We start from the raw sequence: 16,309 nt of genomic DNA on the forward strand, positions 1-16,309 counted from the left end.
GAAGTCCAAGATCAAGGTGCCGGAAGTTATGATGAGAGCCTGCCTCCTGGTTCAGTGATGGCAGTCTTCTTGCCATGTCCTGACATGATGGCAGGGGTGACGGATCTCTCTAGCATCTCCTTTATGAGTTTGGTGGTGGTGGTGGTGTTCAGCCGCTAAGTTGTTTCTGATTCTTTGCAACCCCATGAACTGCAGCGCACCAGGCTTCTCTGTCCTTCACTATCTCCCAGAGTTTGGGCAAACTCATGTCCATCGAGTCAGTGATGCTATCCAACTCATCCTCTGTTGCCCCCTTCTCCTCCTGCCCTCAACGTTTCCCTGCATCAGGGTCTTTTCCAGCAAGTTGGCTTTTCACATCTGGTGGCCAAAGTATTGGAGCTTTCAGCTTCAGTCTTTCTAGTGAATATTCAGGGTTAAGAGGAGACTAATACAATTCATGGGATTCACCCTCATGATGTAATCATTTTTCCAAAGACCCACTCCCCAACCTCCTAATACCATCACCTTAAGGGTTAAGATTTAGCATTGGGAGTTCCCTGGTTGTCCAGTGGTCAAGACTCTGAGCTTTTACAGCCATGGCCCTGGGTTCAATGCCTGGTCAGGAAACTAGGATCCATCAAGCCTGGCTCCTCACACCAAAAAAAAAAAGAGAGAGATTTAGCATATAAATTCAAGGGGCCCCACAAATATGCACTCTATAGCAAGGCCTCAAAGGGTGAAGCAGAGAAGGATGGCCTGAGTATTTTGTACCCCTGATCCCCAGCCCTGGCTTAGATCCAGCTCCCCTTGGAGAGAAAGGGGGGACCAAGATGTGATCAGCCTCATCCATGTGCATCTTGGCTGGAGGCCTTGGAGGGCTGTGTCTGTATGTATATATCTGTGTGTGTGTTCATACGCTTATGCAGTAACTTACCCCCACCACCCAGAGTGGAAATACCCTTGTACCCACAGTCATGTGGACAGGCACAGAAGGAAAATCCCCAGTCATCCACATTCTCACACAGCCTGATGGAGCAGACACAAATTCTACAAGTACACGGACACCGTGTTCAACCCCAGATACCCCAGGCCATACCAGGTCACATGTGGGCTTGTGGAAATGCACGCCTCTGTCCACACAGACATTCTCAGTATCTTACAGGGAGCCGAAGAGTCTTGAAAACTCTGCAGCATTTTGGCTTTGTGGAATTTTTTTAAAAATATTTATTCATTTCATTTGGCTGCACTGGGTCTTAATTGTGGCATGCAAACTCTTAGTTGTGGTATGTGGGATCTAGTTCCTTGACCAGGGATTGAACCCAAGCCTTCTGCATTTGGGAGGGTGGACTCTTAGCCACTGGATCACCAGGGAAGTCCCTGTCTGTGGGATTTTGCATGTATGTGCATGACCATAAATGTCTCCTGCCTTGGTGCTTTCAAGTGTGTCTGCAGATCTCTGTTTTTCAACATGACATCTGTCCACCCAGGTGTCTGTCTGTTTCTGAGTCTGCAACACTGCTTGGGTGTGTCTCTGACACTGTGTGTCTGTGACACACAACACTGCTGCGTATCTGCGTGTGTGTATGACTATGTCCGGCTATGAATCTGACTTGAGGTTGAGCCCTGATTGTGTCTGTCCCTTTGTTTCTGCTCTACATCTGTGCCCTCTGCATTTTGGTCTCTTGTCTGCCTCTGTTTCTCTGATATTCCATTTGTATTGACAACTGTGGTCACTGTGTGTGTGTCTGTTGTCTCTGTCTGGAACTGTTTGCTGGCTGCAGCCTGTGTGTTATCCCCCTGCACCTGTCATCTGGATGGACAAGGACTTCTTTATGTATGTGTTGTCCCTCTGTAACTTGTCACTTCGTGTCTGTGACTATGTGCTGCCTTTACAACTGGCTATCTCCCTGTGTCTGTCTGTGGTCTGTGACTGTTCTGGCCTGTGTGTGCTGGTCACTTCCTGGCCATTGTGTGCTGCCTGTGTTCTGTCTGCTGTCCATCCACCTTCCTGGTACCCCCCCCACCCGTGTCCACTCTCCAATCCTGGCTCCCTCTGGTGGTCCCATGAGGAATGGCCAGTGCGGATGGACCAAAGGGAAAAGAGTTAAGGGAAGAGGAAGCATTTTAGGCCAACCGTGAGTCCTGAGCTGCTGCACAGAAGGGAAGGCTTGGGTGTAATGGTGGGGTCCACACATGCCCAGCCTGGCAGACCTGGGGGGCGGATCTGGCCTCTCAGCCTGCAGACCTCTTGCCCACCCATCCTGCGGAAGGCTAGAAGGCAAGACGCCTGGGTCTCTCACAGCGGGTGGGGGCAGGAGCCTTCCTCTGGGGACGTCAGCCGTTAAACTTCCTCTCTCAGCCACACAGGAAGCTGAGACGGCTCAGGGCCCAGCCCTGAGAAAGCACGGGCCCCCAGGACCCCTGGGGAAAGGGTCCTGCTGGGCCAGCCCTTCAGGGACCATGGGATCCACAGCCGAGTAAGAGCTGCCCCCTCTCCCATCCTCTGGACCAAGATTCCCAGATCAGGCCTGGGCTGGGGCTGAGGGGAGCAAGGCTGGGGCAGGCCAGGGAGGGACCGTGAGGCACAGGGGCAGGTGGCTGGAATCAGAGCAGGACTCAGCTGGCCTACAGTATGGACTCTGCTCTCAGGCACACTCAGGCCACTCTGGGACTTTCCCCAGTCTCTCTCTCCCTTTCCCTCTCTATGATTAAGTTTGTTGCTCTGAGCGTGTGCCTTTTGATACATCTCAGTGATGGGGAGTCTGGCTTCCGGGGTCAGCAGTGGGGGAAGGGGGACTCTGTGTGTCCATGTGTGTGTGATTGATTGTGTGGGATTTATGTCAGTGTGAGGATGAAGCTCAGCGTGAGGAGGTCCCCATGTCTGGGGCAGTGTGTCTGCACTCCCTCTCCATCCTTTCTCTCTGTCTCTCTCTCTCTGAGCCCAGTCCCCGAAGCCTCTGCACAGTGGGTGGAGGGAGACGGCCAGGGGAGGAAGGCAGAGATTACAGCCTTTCCAGGAGGATCAGGGCACACTGCCCTCTTTCCTTGGATAGGAAACCTGGGGTCAGTCGCCAGGGCCCAATGAAGTCTTGGGGCAGGGCCTCGCACATATACCCAGTGACCCGACTGGCTATCCAAGAAAAGGGGGGTGTACTAGCTCGGCTACACACACAGTCTTACCTGGAGAGTCTGATTTTTTCAGTCAGACACTGTATAGAATCGTGAACACACACACATACACACACACACACATAATCACACACGTGTGCAGACACACACAGAAGCAAGTCCCTGGACCCAATAAACCCTTTTCTGTCCCACAGAGGGGATCCCCCTGCCCTGTTCGACTGGTTCTTCGAAGCAGCCTACCCTGCCTCCCTGCAGGAAGGTGAGTCAGGGGCCATCGCTGGGGGGGGGGGGGGGGGGGGGGGGGGGGAGGAGATGAGGGTGGGCCTGGGACCCTGAACTTAGTGGCTCATTTTCCGTGCAGATCCCCCCATCCTGCGGCAGTTCCCCCCAGACTTCCAGGACCAGGTATGCAGGCTGGCTCCTTTCTTCCCCCGGGGCCAGGGCCTGTTCCCCTGGGGGAGGGGACCCAATGTCTCGGACCACGGACCACCCCCGGGAGCTCTGTGGGGGGGCCCAACCTGAGTGGCCAAGCAGTGTATGCTTCTCTCCATCCCCAGGAGTCTATGCAGATGGTGCCTAAATTCTGCTTCCCTTTTGATGTGGAAAGGTATGGAAGGAAGCAGACACCCGAGGACGCAGGGATCCAGACCTCTCATGGACCCTCAGTACTCAAACACCCAGAGACTCAGACAGCGGAGCTCCTATGCCCAGGGATCTGAGATTCAGGGGCCTAGGGACTCAGACACCCAGGGAATCTGACAAATAGTGACCTATACACAAAGGGACTCATTTACCCAGGGACTCAGGGTTCCAAAGGCCCAGGGATTCAGGGGCCCAGGGACCCAGGGACTCAGGGAACCATGGGCTCAGAGATTCAGGGACCCAGGAGCTCAGGGACCCAGGGCCTTAGGGATCTAAGGACTGAGGGGCTCCAGGGACTGAGGGACCCAGGGGCTCAGGGACCCAGAGGCTTGGAGATTCAGAGGCTTTGGGATCCAGGGACTCAGAGAACCAGGAACTTGAGGGATCCAGGGACTCAGAGAATCAGGGACAGAGGGACCCAGGGACTCAGAGAACCAGGGGCCCTTCAACTAGGGACCTATGTGCCCAGGGCCCCAGACTGATGGACACAGTATGAGGAGCACTGACGGGCGTGGAGGGGAGAGGCGTTCACACGGGTGGGATGCCCAGGTCTCTGAGAGCCTTTCCTGCCCCCAGGGAGCCCCCCAGCACCGCCGTACAGCATTTCACTTTCGCGCTCACGGATCTGACCGGCACCCGCAGGTTTGGTTTCTGCCGCCTGCGGGCTGGTGCTCTCAGCTGTCTCTGCATCCTCAGGTGTGGGAGACGGGGTCTGGGGTGGGGGTTGGGGCCTCTGCCCAGGGGCACTCCATGGAAACTGTGTCCACTCTCCGCAGCCACCTGCCTTGGTTTGAGGTATTCTACAAGCTGCTGAACACAGTGGGGGACCTCCTGGCTCAAGACCAAGTGAGACCAACCCTCCCTGTCATTTCTGCAGGAGTCCCAGCCGCGCCCCACCCCCCACCACCCAAGCCCTCAGCCTCCCAGGCCTGACCTGGGCCCCTTGACTCCTCCCAGACCACCCAGCCTGAGTCAAGACCCTCAGAGTCCCCAACCCACGTCGTGGCTCAGATATCCAACCCCCACCCAGGTCTCAGAGGTGGACGAACTTCTTCTAAATCTGCTGCAGCAGCCCCTTCCTGGGACCCAGGCTTCAGTAGGTCTGGACCTGGTGAGTACTCCTCACCCCTGGGCGGTGGCGGACCACCGGTGGCAGGAGAGGCTGCACCCAGGCCCTGAGGAGTACGCCGTACATCTCTCCCCCAGGGCAGTGGAGTGAGGATTGCCAGTGCACAAGGCCTGCAGTCCCCTGTCCCTGGGAAGAACACGTCGGTGAGCAGAGATGGGGAACCCTGGAAGGTTGGGATCCACGTGACGACAATCCACTGACTGATCGGTCCTCTCCCTCCCCCCATCCCCCCAATCCCCCGCCAGCTTTCCTGCTTCGTGGCTCCCGACTCTGGCCGCCTGCCATCCATTCCTGAGAACGTGAGTGGAGACCCCGGGAGGGAGGTCTGGGGGAGGGTAGAGGTCCAGAAACCAGGAGGGGGCTGTGAGATCCTATGGTCCCTTGTGTCCAGCGTCTCTCTCTGTTCTTCAGAGGAACCTAACGGAGCTGGTGGTGGCGGTGACCGACGAGAACATCCTGGGACTGTTCGCCGCCCTCCTGGCAGAGCGAAGGGTGCTGCTCACGTCCAGCAAACTGAGCACAGTGAGGCGGGGGTCGCAGGGCCAGGGAGGGACAGAGGCTTCGCTTAGCCTCTAGAGGCGGGACAACCGGGGCGGATTCCTAGCTCTAACCCCACTAGGAGAGACCAGAGGACAAAGTCCTGGCTCTGCGCCTTTGAAGGTCATGGTTGCGTTGAACCCTGGTTCCACCTTCTTGGGGGAAATCCGAGGGGGATGCTGTGTAGTCTGGCTTTGGTGCGCTGAGTCCAGGCTCCACCCACTACGGGCCGGAACAAGACTAGCTCCACCCCACGAAGGGTGAGCGCTGCTGCTGCTGCTAAGTCGCTTCAGTCGTGTCTGACTCTGTGCGAACCCAGAGACGGCAGCCCACCAGGCTCCCCCGTCCCTGGGATTCTCCAGGCAAGAACACTGGAGTGGGTTGCCATTTCCCTCTCCAATGCATGAAAGTGAAAAGGGAAAGTGAAGTCGCTCAGTCGTGTCCGACTCCTAGTGACCCCACGGACTGCAGCCTACCAGGCTCCTCTTCCCATGGGATTTGCCAGGCATCCGCCCCTACCACCAGGAGGAAAGACGGGGGAAATGGAGGCTGCATGCTGGCCCCACCCCTAGGGGCGGGACTAGGAAGGGACTGAATTCGAGCTCCACTTCTTTAGGGGTGAGGTCAATGGGGCTGAACCTTTGCTCCACCCCTAGAGGTGGGACCAGGGAGGGACTGAATTCTAGCTCCACCTCTTTAGGGGTGGGGTCAATGAGGCTAACCGTTGCTCCACCTCTAGAGGCGGGACCAGGTCCGGCTCAATCCTAGTTCTGCCTCTTTCCGGATGGGGTTGGTGGGCTGGGTCGCTGTCCTACCTCTAAAGAGAGTGATCCGGAGAGTTGAATATTGGCTTCTCCCCCTAGAGAGGAAGAGACTAGCACGTGCCGAGTCCTGGCACCACCAGCCCCCAGCAGTGTAATTTGCAGAATTATTGGCCTTCACGTGAAAGTGTTTGAGTTTTCACTTCTTACCCAGTATTCGCTGAGGAAGGGGGTGGAGGGGGACAGGAGACGGAGGACATGAGAAATGAAGTCGGGGGAGCCACCGTCCCAGAGAGGAATCCTTGAAGCTGGGAGTCCAGGCTCTGACTCCAAGGTCCCCTCCACCCGTCCCCAGCTGACCTCCTGTGTCCACGCGTCCTGTGCTCTCCTGTATCCCATGCGCTGGGAGCACGTGCTGATCCCCACGCTGCCGCCGCATTTACTGGACTACTGCTGGTGAGGGGCGGGGCCTGGGGAGGGAGGGCTTTGGGAAGAAGCCTGGGGTCCTGGGGACCCGGGGGCGGCGCCTGCATGACCGGGCCCCCTCGGTCGTCCGCAGCGCGCCTATGCCCTACCTCATCGGAGTGCACGCCAGTCTCGCTGAGGTAAGCGGGTGCTGGCCTGGATGGCACGGGCGGGCGGAGTGTGTACCCTCCCCCGCCCGAGATACTCGGGCCCTTAGCGGCCACCCCCTCCGACTCCCCAATGCAGAGAGTGCGGGAGAAAGCCCTGGAGGATGTCGTGATGATGAACGTGGACTCCAATACCTTGGAGACACCGTTCGACGACGTGCAGGCGCTGCCCCCAGACGTGGTCAGTGTCGCCCGCTCCCCAGCCTCCTGCCTTATCCGGTAGGCGAGGCTCAGCGCCGGCCCGCTCAGCGCTGCCCGCTTGTCCCCCAGGTGTCTCTACTGAGGCTGCGGCTAAGGAAGGTCGCGCTGGCCCCTGGGGAAGGGGTGTCCCGTCTCTTCCTCAAAGCTCAGGCCCTGCTCTTCGGAGGGTACCGCGATGCGCTCGTCTGCAGCCCGGTAAGTAGCAGGAACGAGAAGGGAGCAGCCCCGTGGGTGCCTGCAGGATTCGGAATAATAATACCCAGTTTGTAATGGAGTGCTTGCTTTGAGCTTCCGTTTGCGTGCTAAGTCGCTTCAGTCGTGTCCGACTCTTTGCAACCCCATGGACAATAGCCCTCCAGGCTCCTCTGTCCATGGGATTCTCCAGGCAAGAATACTGGAGTGGGTTGCCATTTCCTTCTCTAGTGCTTCTGTTTGCTCGTCTGTAAAATCGGACCACAACAGTACCCACCCAAAAAGGTCATATGTGTCTGAAATGCTCGGACAGTGCTTGGCACATTGCAATAGATAAACGCTAGGTTTACAGTTGCTGTTATTATCTCAATGCTCATAACAATACAATGAGAGGGATACTATTATGGTCCCAGTTTACATATGAAAAAACCAAGACTTGGAGAAAACCCACAGCAGGTGGGTGTTGAAGCCAGGGCTTTGATCTGCTGACTTTCAACCCTGACACCCTCCCCACCCCTACCCCCAGTTTCTCACAACTGTTCTATAAAAAGGTTGTCGGAGAATTCGATCATTTGAGAATCTGATGCTCTAGTCAGCTCTGCTGGAAACTGTCCATTTCTCCTCCTCCTCTGTCTCCGCTCCATTCTGGCCTCCCTTGTTTGTTTGTTGCCTGAATCAGCGCTCTCATCCCCTCTCCGGGTTCTCACCCCCGCGCTCCATAGTCTGACCTCCTCGCAACCGCCAGAGGTCACTTAGGAGTATGAGTCAGGTCCCATCTGCCACCCCGCTCCGGGTAAAAGCCCAGGTCCTCCCTGCTGCCCATGAAGTCCTGCTGGAGTTCAAGCACACAGAGGCACTCCATCAATGTTCGCTACACAGATGGACAGTAGAATAAGGAAGGCAGAATAAGGGATCCAAGAGAGCCGCGAGGAGCTTAGAATTCGAGTCCTTCTTCCAGGGCCAGCCTGTCACCTTCAGTGAAGAAGCCTTCTTGGCCCAGAAACCCGGGGCGCCGCTGCAGGCCTTCCACCGGCGGGCTGTGCACCTGCAGCTGTTCAAACAGGTGGGCCAGAGCCTTGGGGGCGGGGCTGAGGCCGAAGGGGCGGGGTTGGGGCGCTGATGCGCGCACACCAGAGGGCGGAGCCGGGGCTGGAGGGATGGACGCCTGGGTTCACTGGGCGGGGCGAGAGTTGGCCCTGCCGGATCCCCCACTCCAGGGTCTCCGGGGTGGGAGAGACATGAATCCTTGGGTCTCTGAAAATGGAAGCCCCTGACCTGAGTTCCTAGGGATAAGCTTTACTTCTAGGTCCCTGAGGAGATTGGGCTGGAACCAAATTATTGAGTCCTAACGCGGGGGCCTCCTGGATCGAGGATGGAGGTTCATGTCAGACTCCCTTTGCGGGGAGGGGAGGCAGGCCGGCCTTTTGGACCCCAGGGATGGGGGGAGGGGGAGGGGGAACCGGACTTTTGGGTTCTGGGAAGAAAGTTGGATGAACTTCAGTGTCCTTCAGGGTGAACTGGCTTCTAGGGTCCCTGGAGGTGGAGTCGACCTCTTCCCAGGGTCATTGAGAGGAGGCAGGCATGTGTGGAGTGGCAGTCTTACTTCTCCGACCCTGTGAGCGAGAGTCTGGTCCCTGAAGACAGATCCTGACTTGGGGTGGAGAGGGGCGGACCTCTGACTTGCTGAGCTGGGCTCCAGACTCCTGGGGCCTCATGTTGGGGAAGGGTGGGGCCAAGGATGTCTTCATGTCTTGTTGGGAGTAGATCCCTAGACCTCGCATTCTAATGTTTGGGGCACCCTGATTTCCTGTTTCTCCCACACGCCCAGTTCATCGAAGGCCGACTGGAGAAGCTAAACACGGGTGAAGGCTTCTCAGACCTCTTTGAGCAGGAGCTCACTTGTAGTGGGGCCTCCTCAGGTAAGCTCTGCACCTGGCCTCAGAGGCCCCACCTCACCAGCACCCCCACCCAAGCCCACCCACCCTGAAGATGCTATGCTCTCTGCTCTCTTCTCTGCAGGGACACTCCGATCCTACCAGCTTTGGGCAGACAACCTGAAGGTAGTAATACCACTTTTAGTGTTTATCACAGGATTAAATTAAACCCATAGCCATCCTCACTATTCCCATGTATAGAAAGAGGTGAAAAAAAATCAAGACTCAGGGAGAGGGACTTTCCTGGCAGTCCAGCAGTTAGGACTCTGCGCTTCCAATGCAGAGGGCAGGGGAGTTTGATCCCTGGTCAGAGAACTAAAATCCCACATACCACACACACACACACACACACACAAAAAACACACAACAAACAGAAAACCTCTATGCCTATGGTGATGGTTATGCAACTACTGGAAACCTACCAAAAGTCATTGAGTTGTGCAAGTAAGGCAAGTGACTTGTATGGTATGTAAATTATAACTCAGTTTTTTAATTTAATAAAAAAGAAAATTCAGAGAGGGAGAAGGGTTTTTCCAGCAACACACAACCCAGGTGGGCAGGTGGGGTCTGGGATATGCCTATGCCTCTCTGCCTTGGCTTTCTCTCCACAGAAAGGTGGTGGTGCCCTTCTGCACTCCGTCAAGGCCAAGACCCAACCAGCTGTCAGGAACATGTACCGCTCGGTGAGGCTGGGGTGGACAGACCAGTTACCAGGGTGACCAAGCCAGAGGATGTTTTAACCTTCTGTTTAGAGGACAGTTTATCAAACTGAACCAGCAGTTAAACCAGTTGCAATGTTTCCTCCTTTTATTTTCCACTGACTGTGTTCTTTCCCGTTTGTCAGATCACGTCTTTCCTATTTAAAAATGATCACCAGGATTCTTTGGCAAACGTCTCGGGGTATTCCTTCTGAGACACTAACATTCCTGCTTGCACGCTTAGTGTTTTGTTTTTCTCCCAAATCCAAAAGTTTCCTGGGACCGGCTCCCGCAGCTCGGAACCGTCTGTTGGATTTTTATTCTTTGCTCTGCTTTTGAACACTGATTTTTTACAGCGTTCCAGCTTTGCCACTCCCTGTTTCATTTGGGGGTTATCTCCTCGAGGAATATTCCTTTTATATTAGTCAAAGAGGCGTGTTTGTATTGACTCCTTAGCTGGTACAGGGGGATTCTGAATGGATTTTGAGTCACCCGTGAGCAGATGGCAAGATGAATCTGTCCTCCGGGGTGGAGGGCCTGGTTCTCAAATACCCATGTCAAATCACTCTTTCGGTTCCTCCATAGGCAAAGAGCGGCTTGAAGGGTGTGCAGAGTCTTCTTATGTACAAGGTAAAGTCAGTGGCCAATGCCAGGGGACAATGGGGGGAAGCAGTTCCTGGCTTACCCACCCTCTTCCTAGGAAGGGGACTCTGGCCTGCAGAGGGGGGGCTCCTTGAGGGCCCCTTCCCTCACCAGCCGCTCAGATCGTCTGCAGCAGCGCCTGCCTATCACCCAGCACTTTGGACAGGTAAGCCCCCTCCCACTTAGTGCCAATGCACATACCTGGAATTATCACCAAGTCCTTCTCTCCTTCTCTGCCTCCAATCAGACATCTCAACTACCCCCAAATGGGATGCCCACACCATCCCCCATTCACAGAGCCCCCTGATTCTGTAGCTCCTGAGGCCCTGCCCCCAGGCCCCAAATGTGTCCTTTGCAGAACCGGCCCCTTCGCCCTAGGAGTCGCCCCAGCAGGAGACTCAGGCTGGAAGAGAAGCCCTCTGAGTCCCTGGAAGAGAGGTAAGACTCCAAGGCAGGGGATTGGAGGGAGGGTAGTGTTAGAAGTGGGGGCCAGGACTGATGGGAAAGTGGGTCCCCAGACTCCAGACACTTAGGGCAGCTGGTCTGGGGCAGAAACCTGAGGCTGCCCATCCTTACCCAGGACACCCTCCCGGAGCCCAGAGAATGCTCAGGACCCGTGGGCAGAGGAAGCGCTGGATGGCAGCTTCCTGGGGTCTGGAGAAGAACTGGATTTGCTAAGTGAGATATTGGATAGCCTGAGCACGAGAGCCACGCGGACTGGTAGCCTGCGGCCCAGCCAGAGTTTAGACTGCTGCCACAGAGAGGACTTGGACAGCTGCCTCAGCCTGGTGAGAGCCCCACTCCCTGGCCCCCCAGTCCCTCCCCATTTGTCCATCCAACCTGCCAGCGCCTGCTTCATCCAAAGGCCAGCAATCTGCCATCTCCCACCCCCACCCAGCCTGACATACACGGAAGATCGAGTTGGCAAGCAGATGACGACAAACCTCCAGAGCCCCAGCCCCTGTCCCTGCTGCCTCTGCACACCCCTCAGCCTTCGGATGCCACAAGCTCCGGGAAGCACCCCACTTGCCAACTGCCTTCAGAGGCCAGCCCAGAAATCGAGTCTCCGTCCCAGTCTTTGACAGCTTCTGCAGGCCCCAGCAGCAAAGGGGACCCTGGATCCTCTCCCACCGAGCCCCAGCCTCTCTGCTTCTCCCCTCCCCATGAAGCAACTGAAGATCCCACAGCCCAGGAGGAGCCCTGCTCCCAGCTCTTGGCAGCACCCAGCCAGCCCAGCCCTCCAGAAAGCCCCCGACCTGAGCCCAACTTGGGTGTTACCTGGACATCCCAAGCCCTTGATTCTTTCTCGGATCTGGGTTCCTCAGAGAACCCCGGAGCCCTGCCTTCAGAGGGCCTGCCCGCAGTTCACCTCCAGCCCCTCGAGGAGCCAGAAGCCCCCAGGTCCTCAGCTTCACCTGCAAGCAACTGGCAGGAGCCCCAGGCCAGGAGTGGGCCCAGAGTCGCTGAGCTTAAAAAGTGTTTTGAAGGTTAAGGACCAAGGATCTGGGAGAGACTCTGGCCCCTTGTTAATAAAGCTTCAAGAGCCCAAAGCTGGATTTTCCTGTTGAGTTTATCTGGGAGCCCTCTTGTGCTCAGGAACCCACACCACTCACCACCTCCCTCCTGTGGCAACCTCAGGCTGGCTCTGAGGTGCAGCTAAAAGCCCCTCCCTTCCAGGAAGCCCTCCCAGCCCCTAGGGCCCTCAAGAACTTAGAATTCCTCTCCCAACAGCCTATGTGCCCTGTAGGAGTCTCCTTCATCTAGGCTAATTCCTACTCCTACCAGCCCACAGGAAGGTCTTATAATATCTCACCACCCACTATATAGATATATGTGTAAAGTGAGCAGCCTCAGTGTCCCCTGCCCTCAAGGGCACAGTCTTAGAAGCACCTTATTCCCTTCTATTGTTAAGCACTGGATGGGTTTGATTGCCCAGAGAGGGCTCTGCCTTCCCCCAAGGTCACACAACCAGGAAGGGTAATGGGTAGAGGAAGGGGACCTAGATGGGCAGGCAGCCCCGCACCGTCTCCTTGGAGTCCTGGGGAGCCCGGGCCTCAGCTGCGTGGGAGAACTGAAAGGAAAGGAGAGGGGGGGAGTGTCGGGCCTGTGCGGCAGCGGGACAGATAACCGATGGTGCGGCAAGCGAGGAGGTGGGTCCCCAGCCCTGGCACCCCAACTGCAGGCAGAGTCAAGCAGAGGCGGCATGCTTCGCAGAGCCCGCCCGGCAGGTGCCCCGCAGCCCCCCAAGTCCTCCGGAACCATCAGAGGCTGGTATCTCAGTGGCTGTGAGAGAGCAAGTGCCGGGCAGTCCTGAGCAGTGGTGGTGGCTGTGGCCAGCCCCAGCCTTCAGATGAGCCGTTCCTCAGGCGGCAGCTTGAGGTTGGGGGGCGGTGGAGCTCGGGCACCCACCTGCTCCTCGCTGCTGGGCCGGTAGGTGCCCTCCGTTTGCCTCTTCTCCCGTAGCTTCCGCACCAGCACAGCCAGACCCACAGCCAGGAGCAGGGCAGCCAAGAGGGAGAAAACCACAATGATGGCGGTGACGGCCTCCTGTGACTGCGTGGGAGGGGGGATGGGTGTGAGTTACCCCTGAATCTGGACATCCTGTCCACCCCCCCGACCCGGAGAAGCCTCTGGGGATGGTAATCCGCTCTCCCTAACACCTGCTGCCTTGGGTGACTGGGTTCCTTCCCCCAGGGTTCCTGATCCCCATCTATCATACCTGGGCTCCTGGGCTCTTCCACCTGCTGTGTCTGGGGTCCTCCTTCCAAGTGCTGCCACGCCTAAGCTTCTAGCTCCCCCTTCCCCCTGCCTGAGAGGCACAGGGGGCTCCTGACCTTGCCAGGCTGGGTATTCTTGCTCACTCCCTTCCAGGCATTCTTGGTCTCCCCATTTGCCAAGTTGGCCTTCTGATCTCTCCCATAGGGTTCTCCAATGCCTCCCCCCACCAAACCCAATAGTCACCCCTGAAAGTCTAGGCCCTCCCATCTGCTACCTGAGGGACTCTTCAATAAAATCCCTTCTGCCCTCCTCCCCTATACACCATCCTCCCCACTCAACTCACCAGGGCTCCATTGGAACCAGGGCTGGGGCCAGAGGTCGTAGTGGTGGTGTTCACACTTGTAGATGTAGAGGTCGTAGAAAGTGCTGGGGAGTGGTAGAGAAGACAATGCCAAGTTGCTCAGTCATGTTCAACTCTTTGCGACCCCATGGACTGTATAGCCTGTCAGGCTCCTGTCCACCGGATTTTTCAGGCAAGAATACTAGCGAACCCAGCTCCTCCATGGCAGGTGGATTCTTTACCTGCTGAGCCATCTGGGAAGCTCCAGAGAAGATAAATGAACCCCCATCTATTCCTTCCCATCTGGAAACATCTTCATCATCCTTGGGCATTTCCCCTCACTAGAACTCTGCCCTTCTGAGACTTTCATTCTGTGGGTACCCTCCATGAAGGGGATGGCCTCATTGATTTTGCTTCTCTGGGGACCCCCACCCCTGGTTAGCCCAGCAGCGAGTAATCAACCAACAGCAGTTTGCAGTTTGCACTGAGTTGGGGGCTATTATAATGGATAGTGTCCGGAAACCCAACCCTTACCCCCTACCACCCACCTCCCCGGCCCTCCCTCAGCCCTTAAGGAGCTGGGCGGATCCTGTATTTCCCCGGAGTGTCTGACTCACACACCTCCCCCCAGGCACCCGAAACTAGAATAGAGGGCAGAAAGGCAGGGTCCACACCTTAGGCCAGTCTGCGCTACCTGGGCCTAAAGCCCCAGGCAGGCTTCCTCCTGATTCGCATTTCCCAGAGTTCTCAACCTTACTGAGACTCCGGCCCCCAGGCCTCCTCTCCCAGCAGCTCACAATTCCACCCAACTCAGGAATTCTCCTAGACCAACTCCAACCTTCCAAGGAAGGACACAGAAATTCTAACCCTCCAGCTCTGACTCTGTCGACTCCGTCTCCCAAGGCATCACATGCCCGCTCCTGGGTTCTTGACCTCTCAGTGTTGCAGGGACATAGCTCTTCATAGCCCAGACCCCCAGCGCCCCTGACCGGTACCTACCTTGCCCGCCGACCCGGCCCCAGCAGGCCAGCAGCAGTGGCAGGCCGAGCGCCAGGAGCGGCTCCAGGCTCGGGCTCGCCATGGGCCGGGTGACAGGCTGGTGGCACAGGGAAGGGGCTTGTCGCAGGGGCCGCTCCTACCGCATCTCCGGCCGGGGGTACCTTCGACCCCGCACCTGGGAGCTGAAGGAGAAAGGCCAGGGCGTGGGGGAGGGGGCCGGATCCAGGCACTGGCCTCTGGGAGGGGCGACCCTTGCCGGCCACCCGCGAGTCCCGCCCCGCCCCACCACCAGAGGTCAGAGATTAAAGATTAACTCTGGGCGGCGCGTTCCTGGGCTAGGGAAAGAGGAAGAGGAGGGAAGGGGGGAGGGGGCGGCAGGCCCAGCCGTACGACCTGCCTCCTTACCTGATCCGGGCGTCTTCGACTTCGCTCTGAGTCTGGATGCCGGTCCTTCGCTCGAACCCTCGGTACGTCGGTCAGTGGCTGGGTCGCACTGTTCCAGCTCCGCCCGCTCACGTGACCCGGAAAGTTTAGTCACTCACCTGGGAGGGCAGCGCACTTCCGGCTTCTGCACCTGAGCCTAGATGAGAGGGAGGGGCCTAGAGGGGGCGGGGCCGCGCCGCGGACGCACCTGTAACGGGAACCCAATCCTACAATCCGAAGGCATAAAAAGAAGTGTAAGCGCGCAGGTGTAAAAGGGGCCTCTCACCTGCACTGCAGGTACACCTGTAGAATTGTCCAGGTGTGGGAACACACAGGGCATGGAAACATCGGTGTGTGAAGCACTCCTGTCTTGGGCAGACCGGGATGGGGAGCCTCTAAGGAAAACACACCTATGTGGCACACACCTGCATGAGAGCTAACGTGTAAAGAAGACATCTGCACGGAAGTGTAAGAACGCCGATGGGACACATCTGCCCTGAAACACATCTATTTGGAGTATAGCTGAATGGAAGCCTGCCTGGGGGAAAAACAGCTGTAGAGAACACACGTGCATGTTAAACACCTGGCTGAGGCACTGTGGCGCGGGGCACATCTGTTTTGGGAATGCATCTGCATGACTCACCTATGAAATGAACAAGACTTGCAGGAGGAATTGCCGTGTAGAAAGACATTAGAAACACCTGCACAAGACACACCTGTACTGAAGTGCGCCTGTAGGGGACCCAGTTATACGAAGAAGCCCCATATGGATTGATATTTAAAGGGAATACACCTGTGGTGGGGGAGGCTGTGTAACGCATTCCTGGGTGGAGGAATCCCTGTTGAGACACATACCTATGAGGTGGAGGAAACAACCTTGCAGGAGGGACAGCTGCATAGAACTGAGCTCACTTGAGAGGGAGACCTGAGCACGCCTGCGTGGGGCACACTAACATAGAAGCACATCTGAGGGGGGCTCGTGTGTACTGAGGTCCACCTGTCAAGGATGCACCTGTGAGAAACCGTTTGTTTGGGACATTTCCGTGCGAAAATACCTGTATCCCCCTGTGCTGTAGGGCACCTGCGAGGGCCATCTGTGAATGAAAACGTCTATGAGGAGACCCTCTATAAGAGGCTTTGTCTGGAACACACCTGTTAGGGCACACCTATCTGGGCATATTGCCAGGGAACCATATTGCCCTCTCGGCTGTATCTTTGGATAAAGGACGATGGTAATAAGCGACCCCATCCTGCAGACTCTAGAGTGAAGTGTTACGGTTAAGGGAAAATTAATCCCTTCCAGGTCATAGCTCAACGATGGGTAAGAATCCCAGGTCTAGTGAAATCTCTGCT

At 56.8% G+C, this 16,309-nt stretch overlaps 2 protein-coding genes across 4 annotated transcripts; one reads left to right on the plus strand and one right to left on the minus strand.

Moving 5' to 3' along the window:
* The first annotated feature begins 2,070 nt into the window (after nt 1-2,070).
* DENND1C (DENN domain containing 1C) lies at nt 2,071-12,026 on the plus strand. Of its 3 annotated transcripts, none has more exons than XM_042250080.1 (23): nt 2,071-2,257; nt 3,303-3,367; nt 3,470-3,513; nt 3,666-3,715; nt 4,327-4,446; nt 4,527-4,596; nt 4,781-4,861; nt 4,957-5,022; nt 5,125-5,178; nt 5,291-5,401; nt 6,533-6,633; nt 6,737-6,782; nt 6,889-6,990; nt 7,080-7,205; nt 8,161-8,265; nt 9,031-9,121; nt 9,222-9,262; nt 9,748-9,819; nt 10,420-10,464; nt 10,535-10,642; nt 10,835-10,914; nt 11,057-11,264; nt 11,375-12,026. In XM_042250080.1, the coding sequence occupies exons 1-23, from the start codon at nt 2,157-2,159 to the stop codon at nt 11,966-11,968; spliced, it is 2,481 nt and encodes an 826-aa protein (XP_042106014.1). In that variant the 5' UTR covers nt 2,071-2,156; the 3' UTR covers nt 11,969-12,026. The 3 variants fall into 3 exon arrangements, with proteins under 3 accessions (XP_042106014.1, XP_042106015.1, XP_027825584.1); XM_027969783.2 differs by lacking the exon at nt 2,071-2,257 and adding an exon at nt 2,341-2,456; XM_042250081.1 differs by lacking the exon at nt 3,666-3,715.
* Nucleotides 9,607-15,065, minus strand: CRB3 (crumbs cell polarity complex component 3). The gene is made up of 5 exons (XM_027969784.3): nt 14,939-15,065; nt 14,534-14,715; nt 13,538-13,620; nt 12,886-13,029; nt 9,607-12,547 (listed from the first exon to the last, which is right to left on the minus strand). Exons 2-5 carry the CDS (start codon nt 14,613-14,615, stop codon nt 12,476-12,478), a joined length of 381 nt encoding a protein of 126 aa, XP_027825585.1. The 5' UTR covers nt 14,616-14,715; nt 14,939-15,065; the 3' UTR covers nt 9,607-12,475.
* Nucleotides 15,066-16,309: the final 1,244 nt, after the last annotated feature.

The sequence above is a fragment of the Ovis aries genome, chromosome 5 (assembly GCF_016772045.2).
Source record: "Ovis aries strain OAR_USU_Benz2616 breed Rambouillet chromosome 5, ARS-UI_Ramb_v3.0, whole genome shotgun sequence".
NCBI lineage: Eukaryota > Metazoa > Chordata > Mammalia > Artiodactyla > Bovidae > Ovis > Ovis aries.

Bases quoted from the DNA above. Each gene is read 5' to 3' on its own strand.
- DENND1C (XM_042250080.1), top strand. From the start codon at position 2,157: ATGGTGGGGTCCACACATGCCCAGCCTGGCAGACCTGGGGGGCGGATC. The intron at 3,368-3,469 runs GTGAGTCAGGGG...TTTTCCGTGCAG, and splicing joins CCCTGCCTCCCTGCAGGAAG to ATCCCCCCATCCTGCGGCAG. The intron at 4,862-4,956 runs GTGAGTACTCCT...TCTCTCCCCCAG, and splicing joins CTTCAGTAGGTCTGGACCTG to GGCAGTGGAGTGAGGATTGC.
- CRB3 (XM_027969784.3), bottom strand. From the start codon at position 14,615: ATGGCGAGCCCGAGCCTGGAGCCGCTCCTGGCGCTCGGCCTGCCACTG. The intron at 13,621-14,533 runs GTAGGTACCGGT...ACCACTCCCCAG, and splicing joins GGGCCGGGTCGGCGGGCAAG to CACTTTCTACGACCTCTACA. The intron at 13,030-13,537 runs GTGAGTTGAGTG...CCTCCCACGCAG, and splicing joins CTGGTTCCAATGGAGCCCTG to TCACAGGAGGCCGTCACCGC.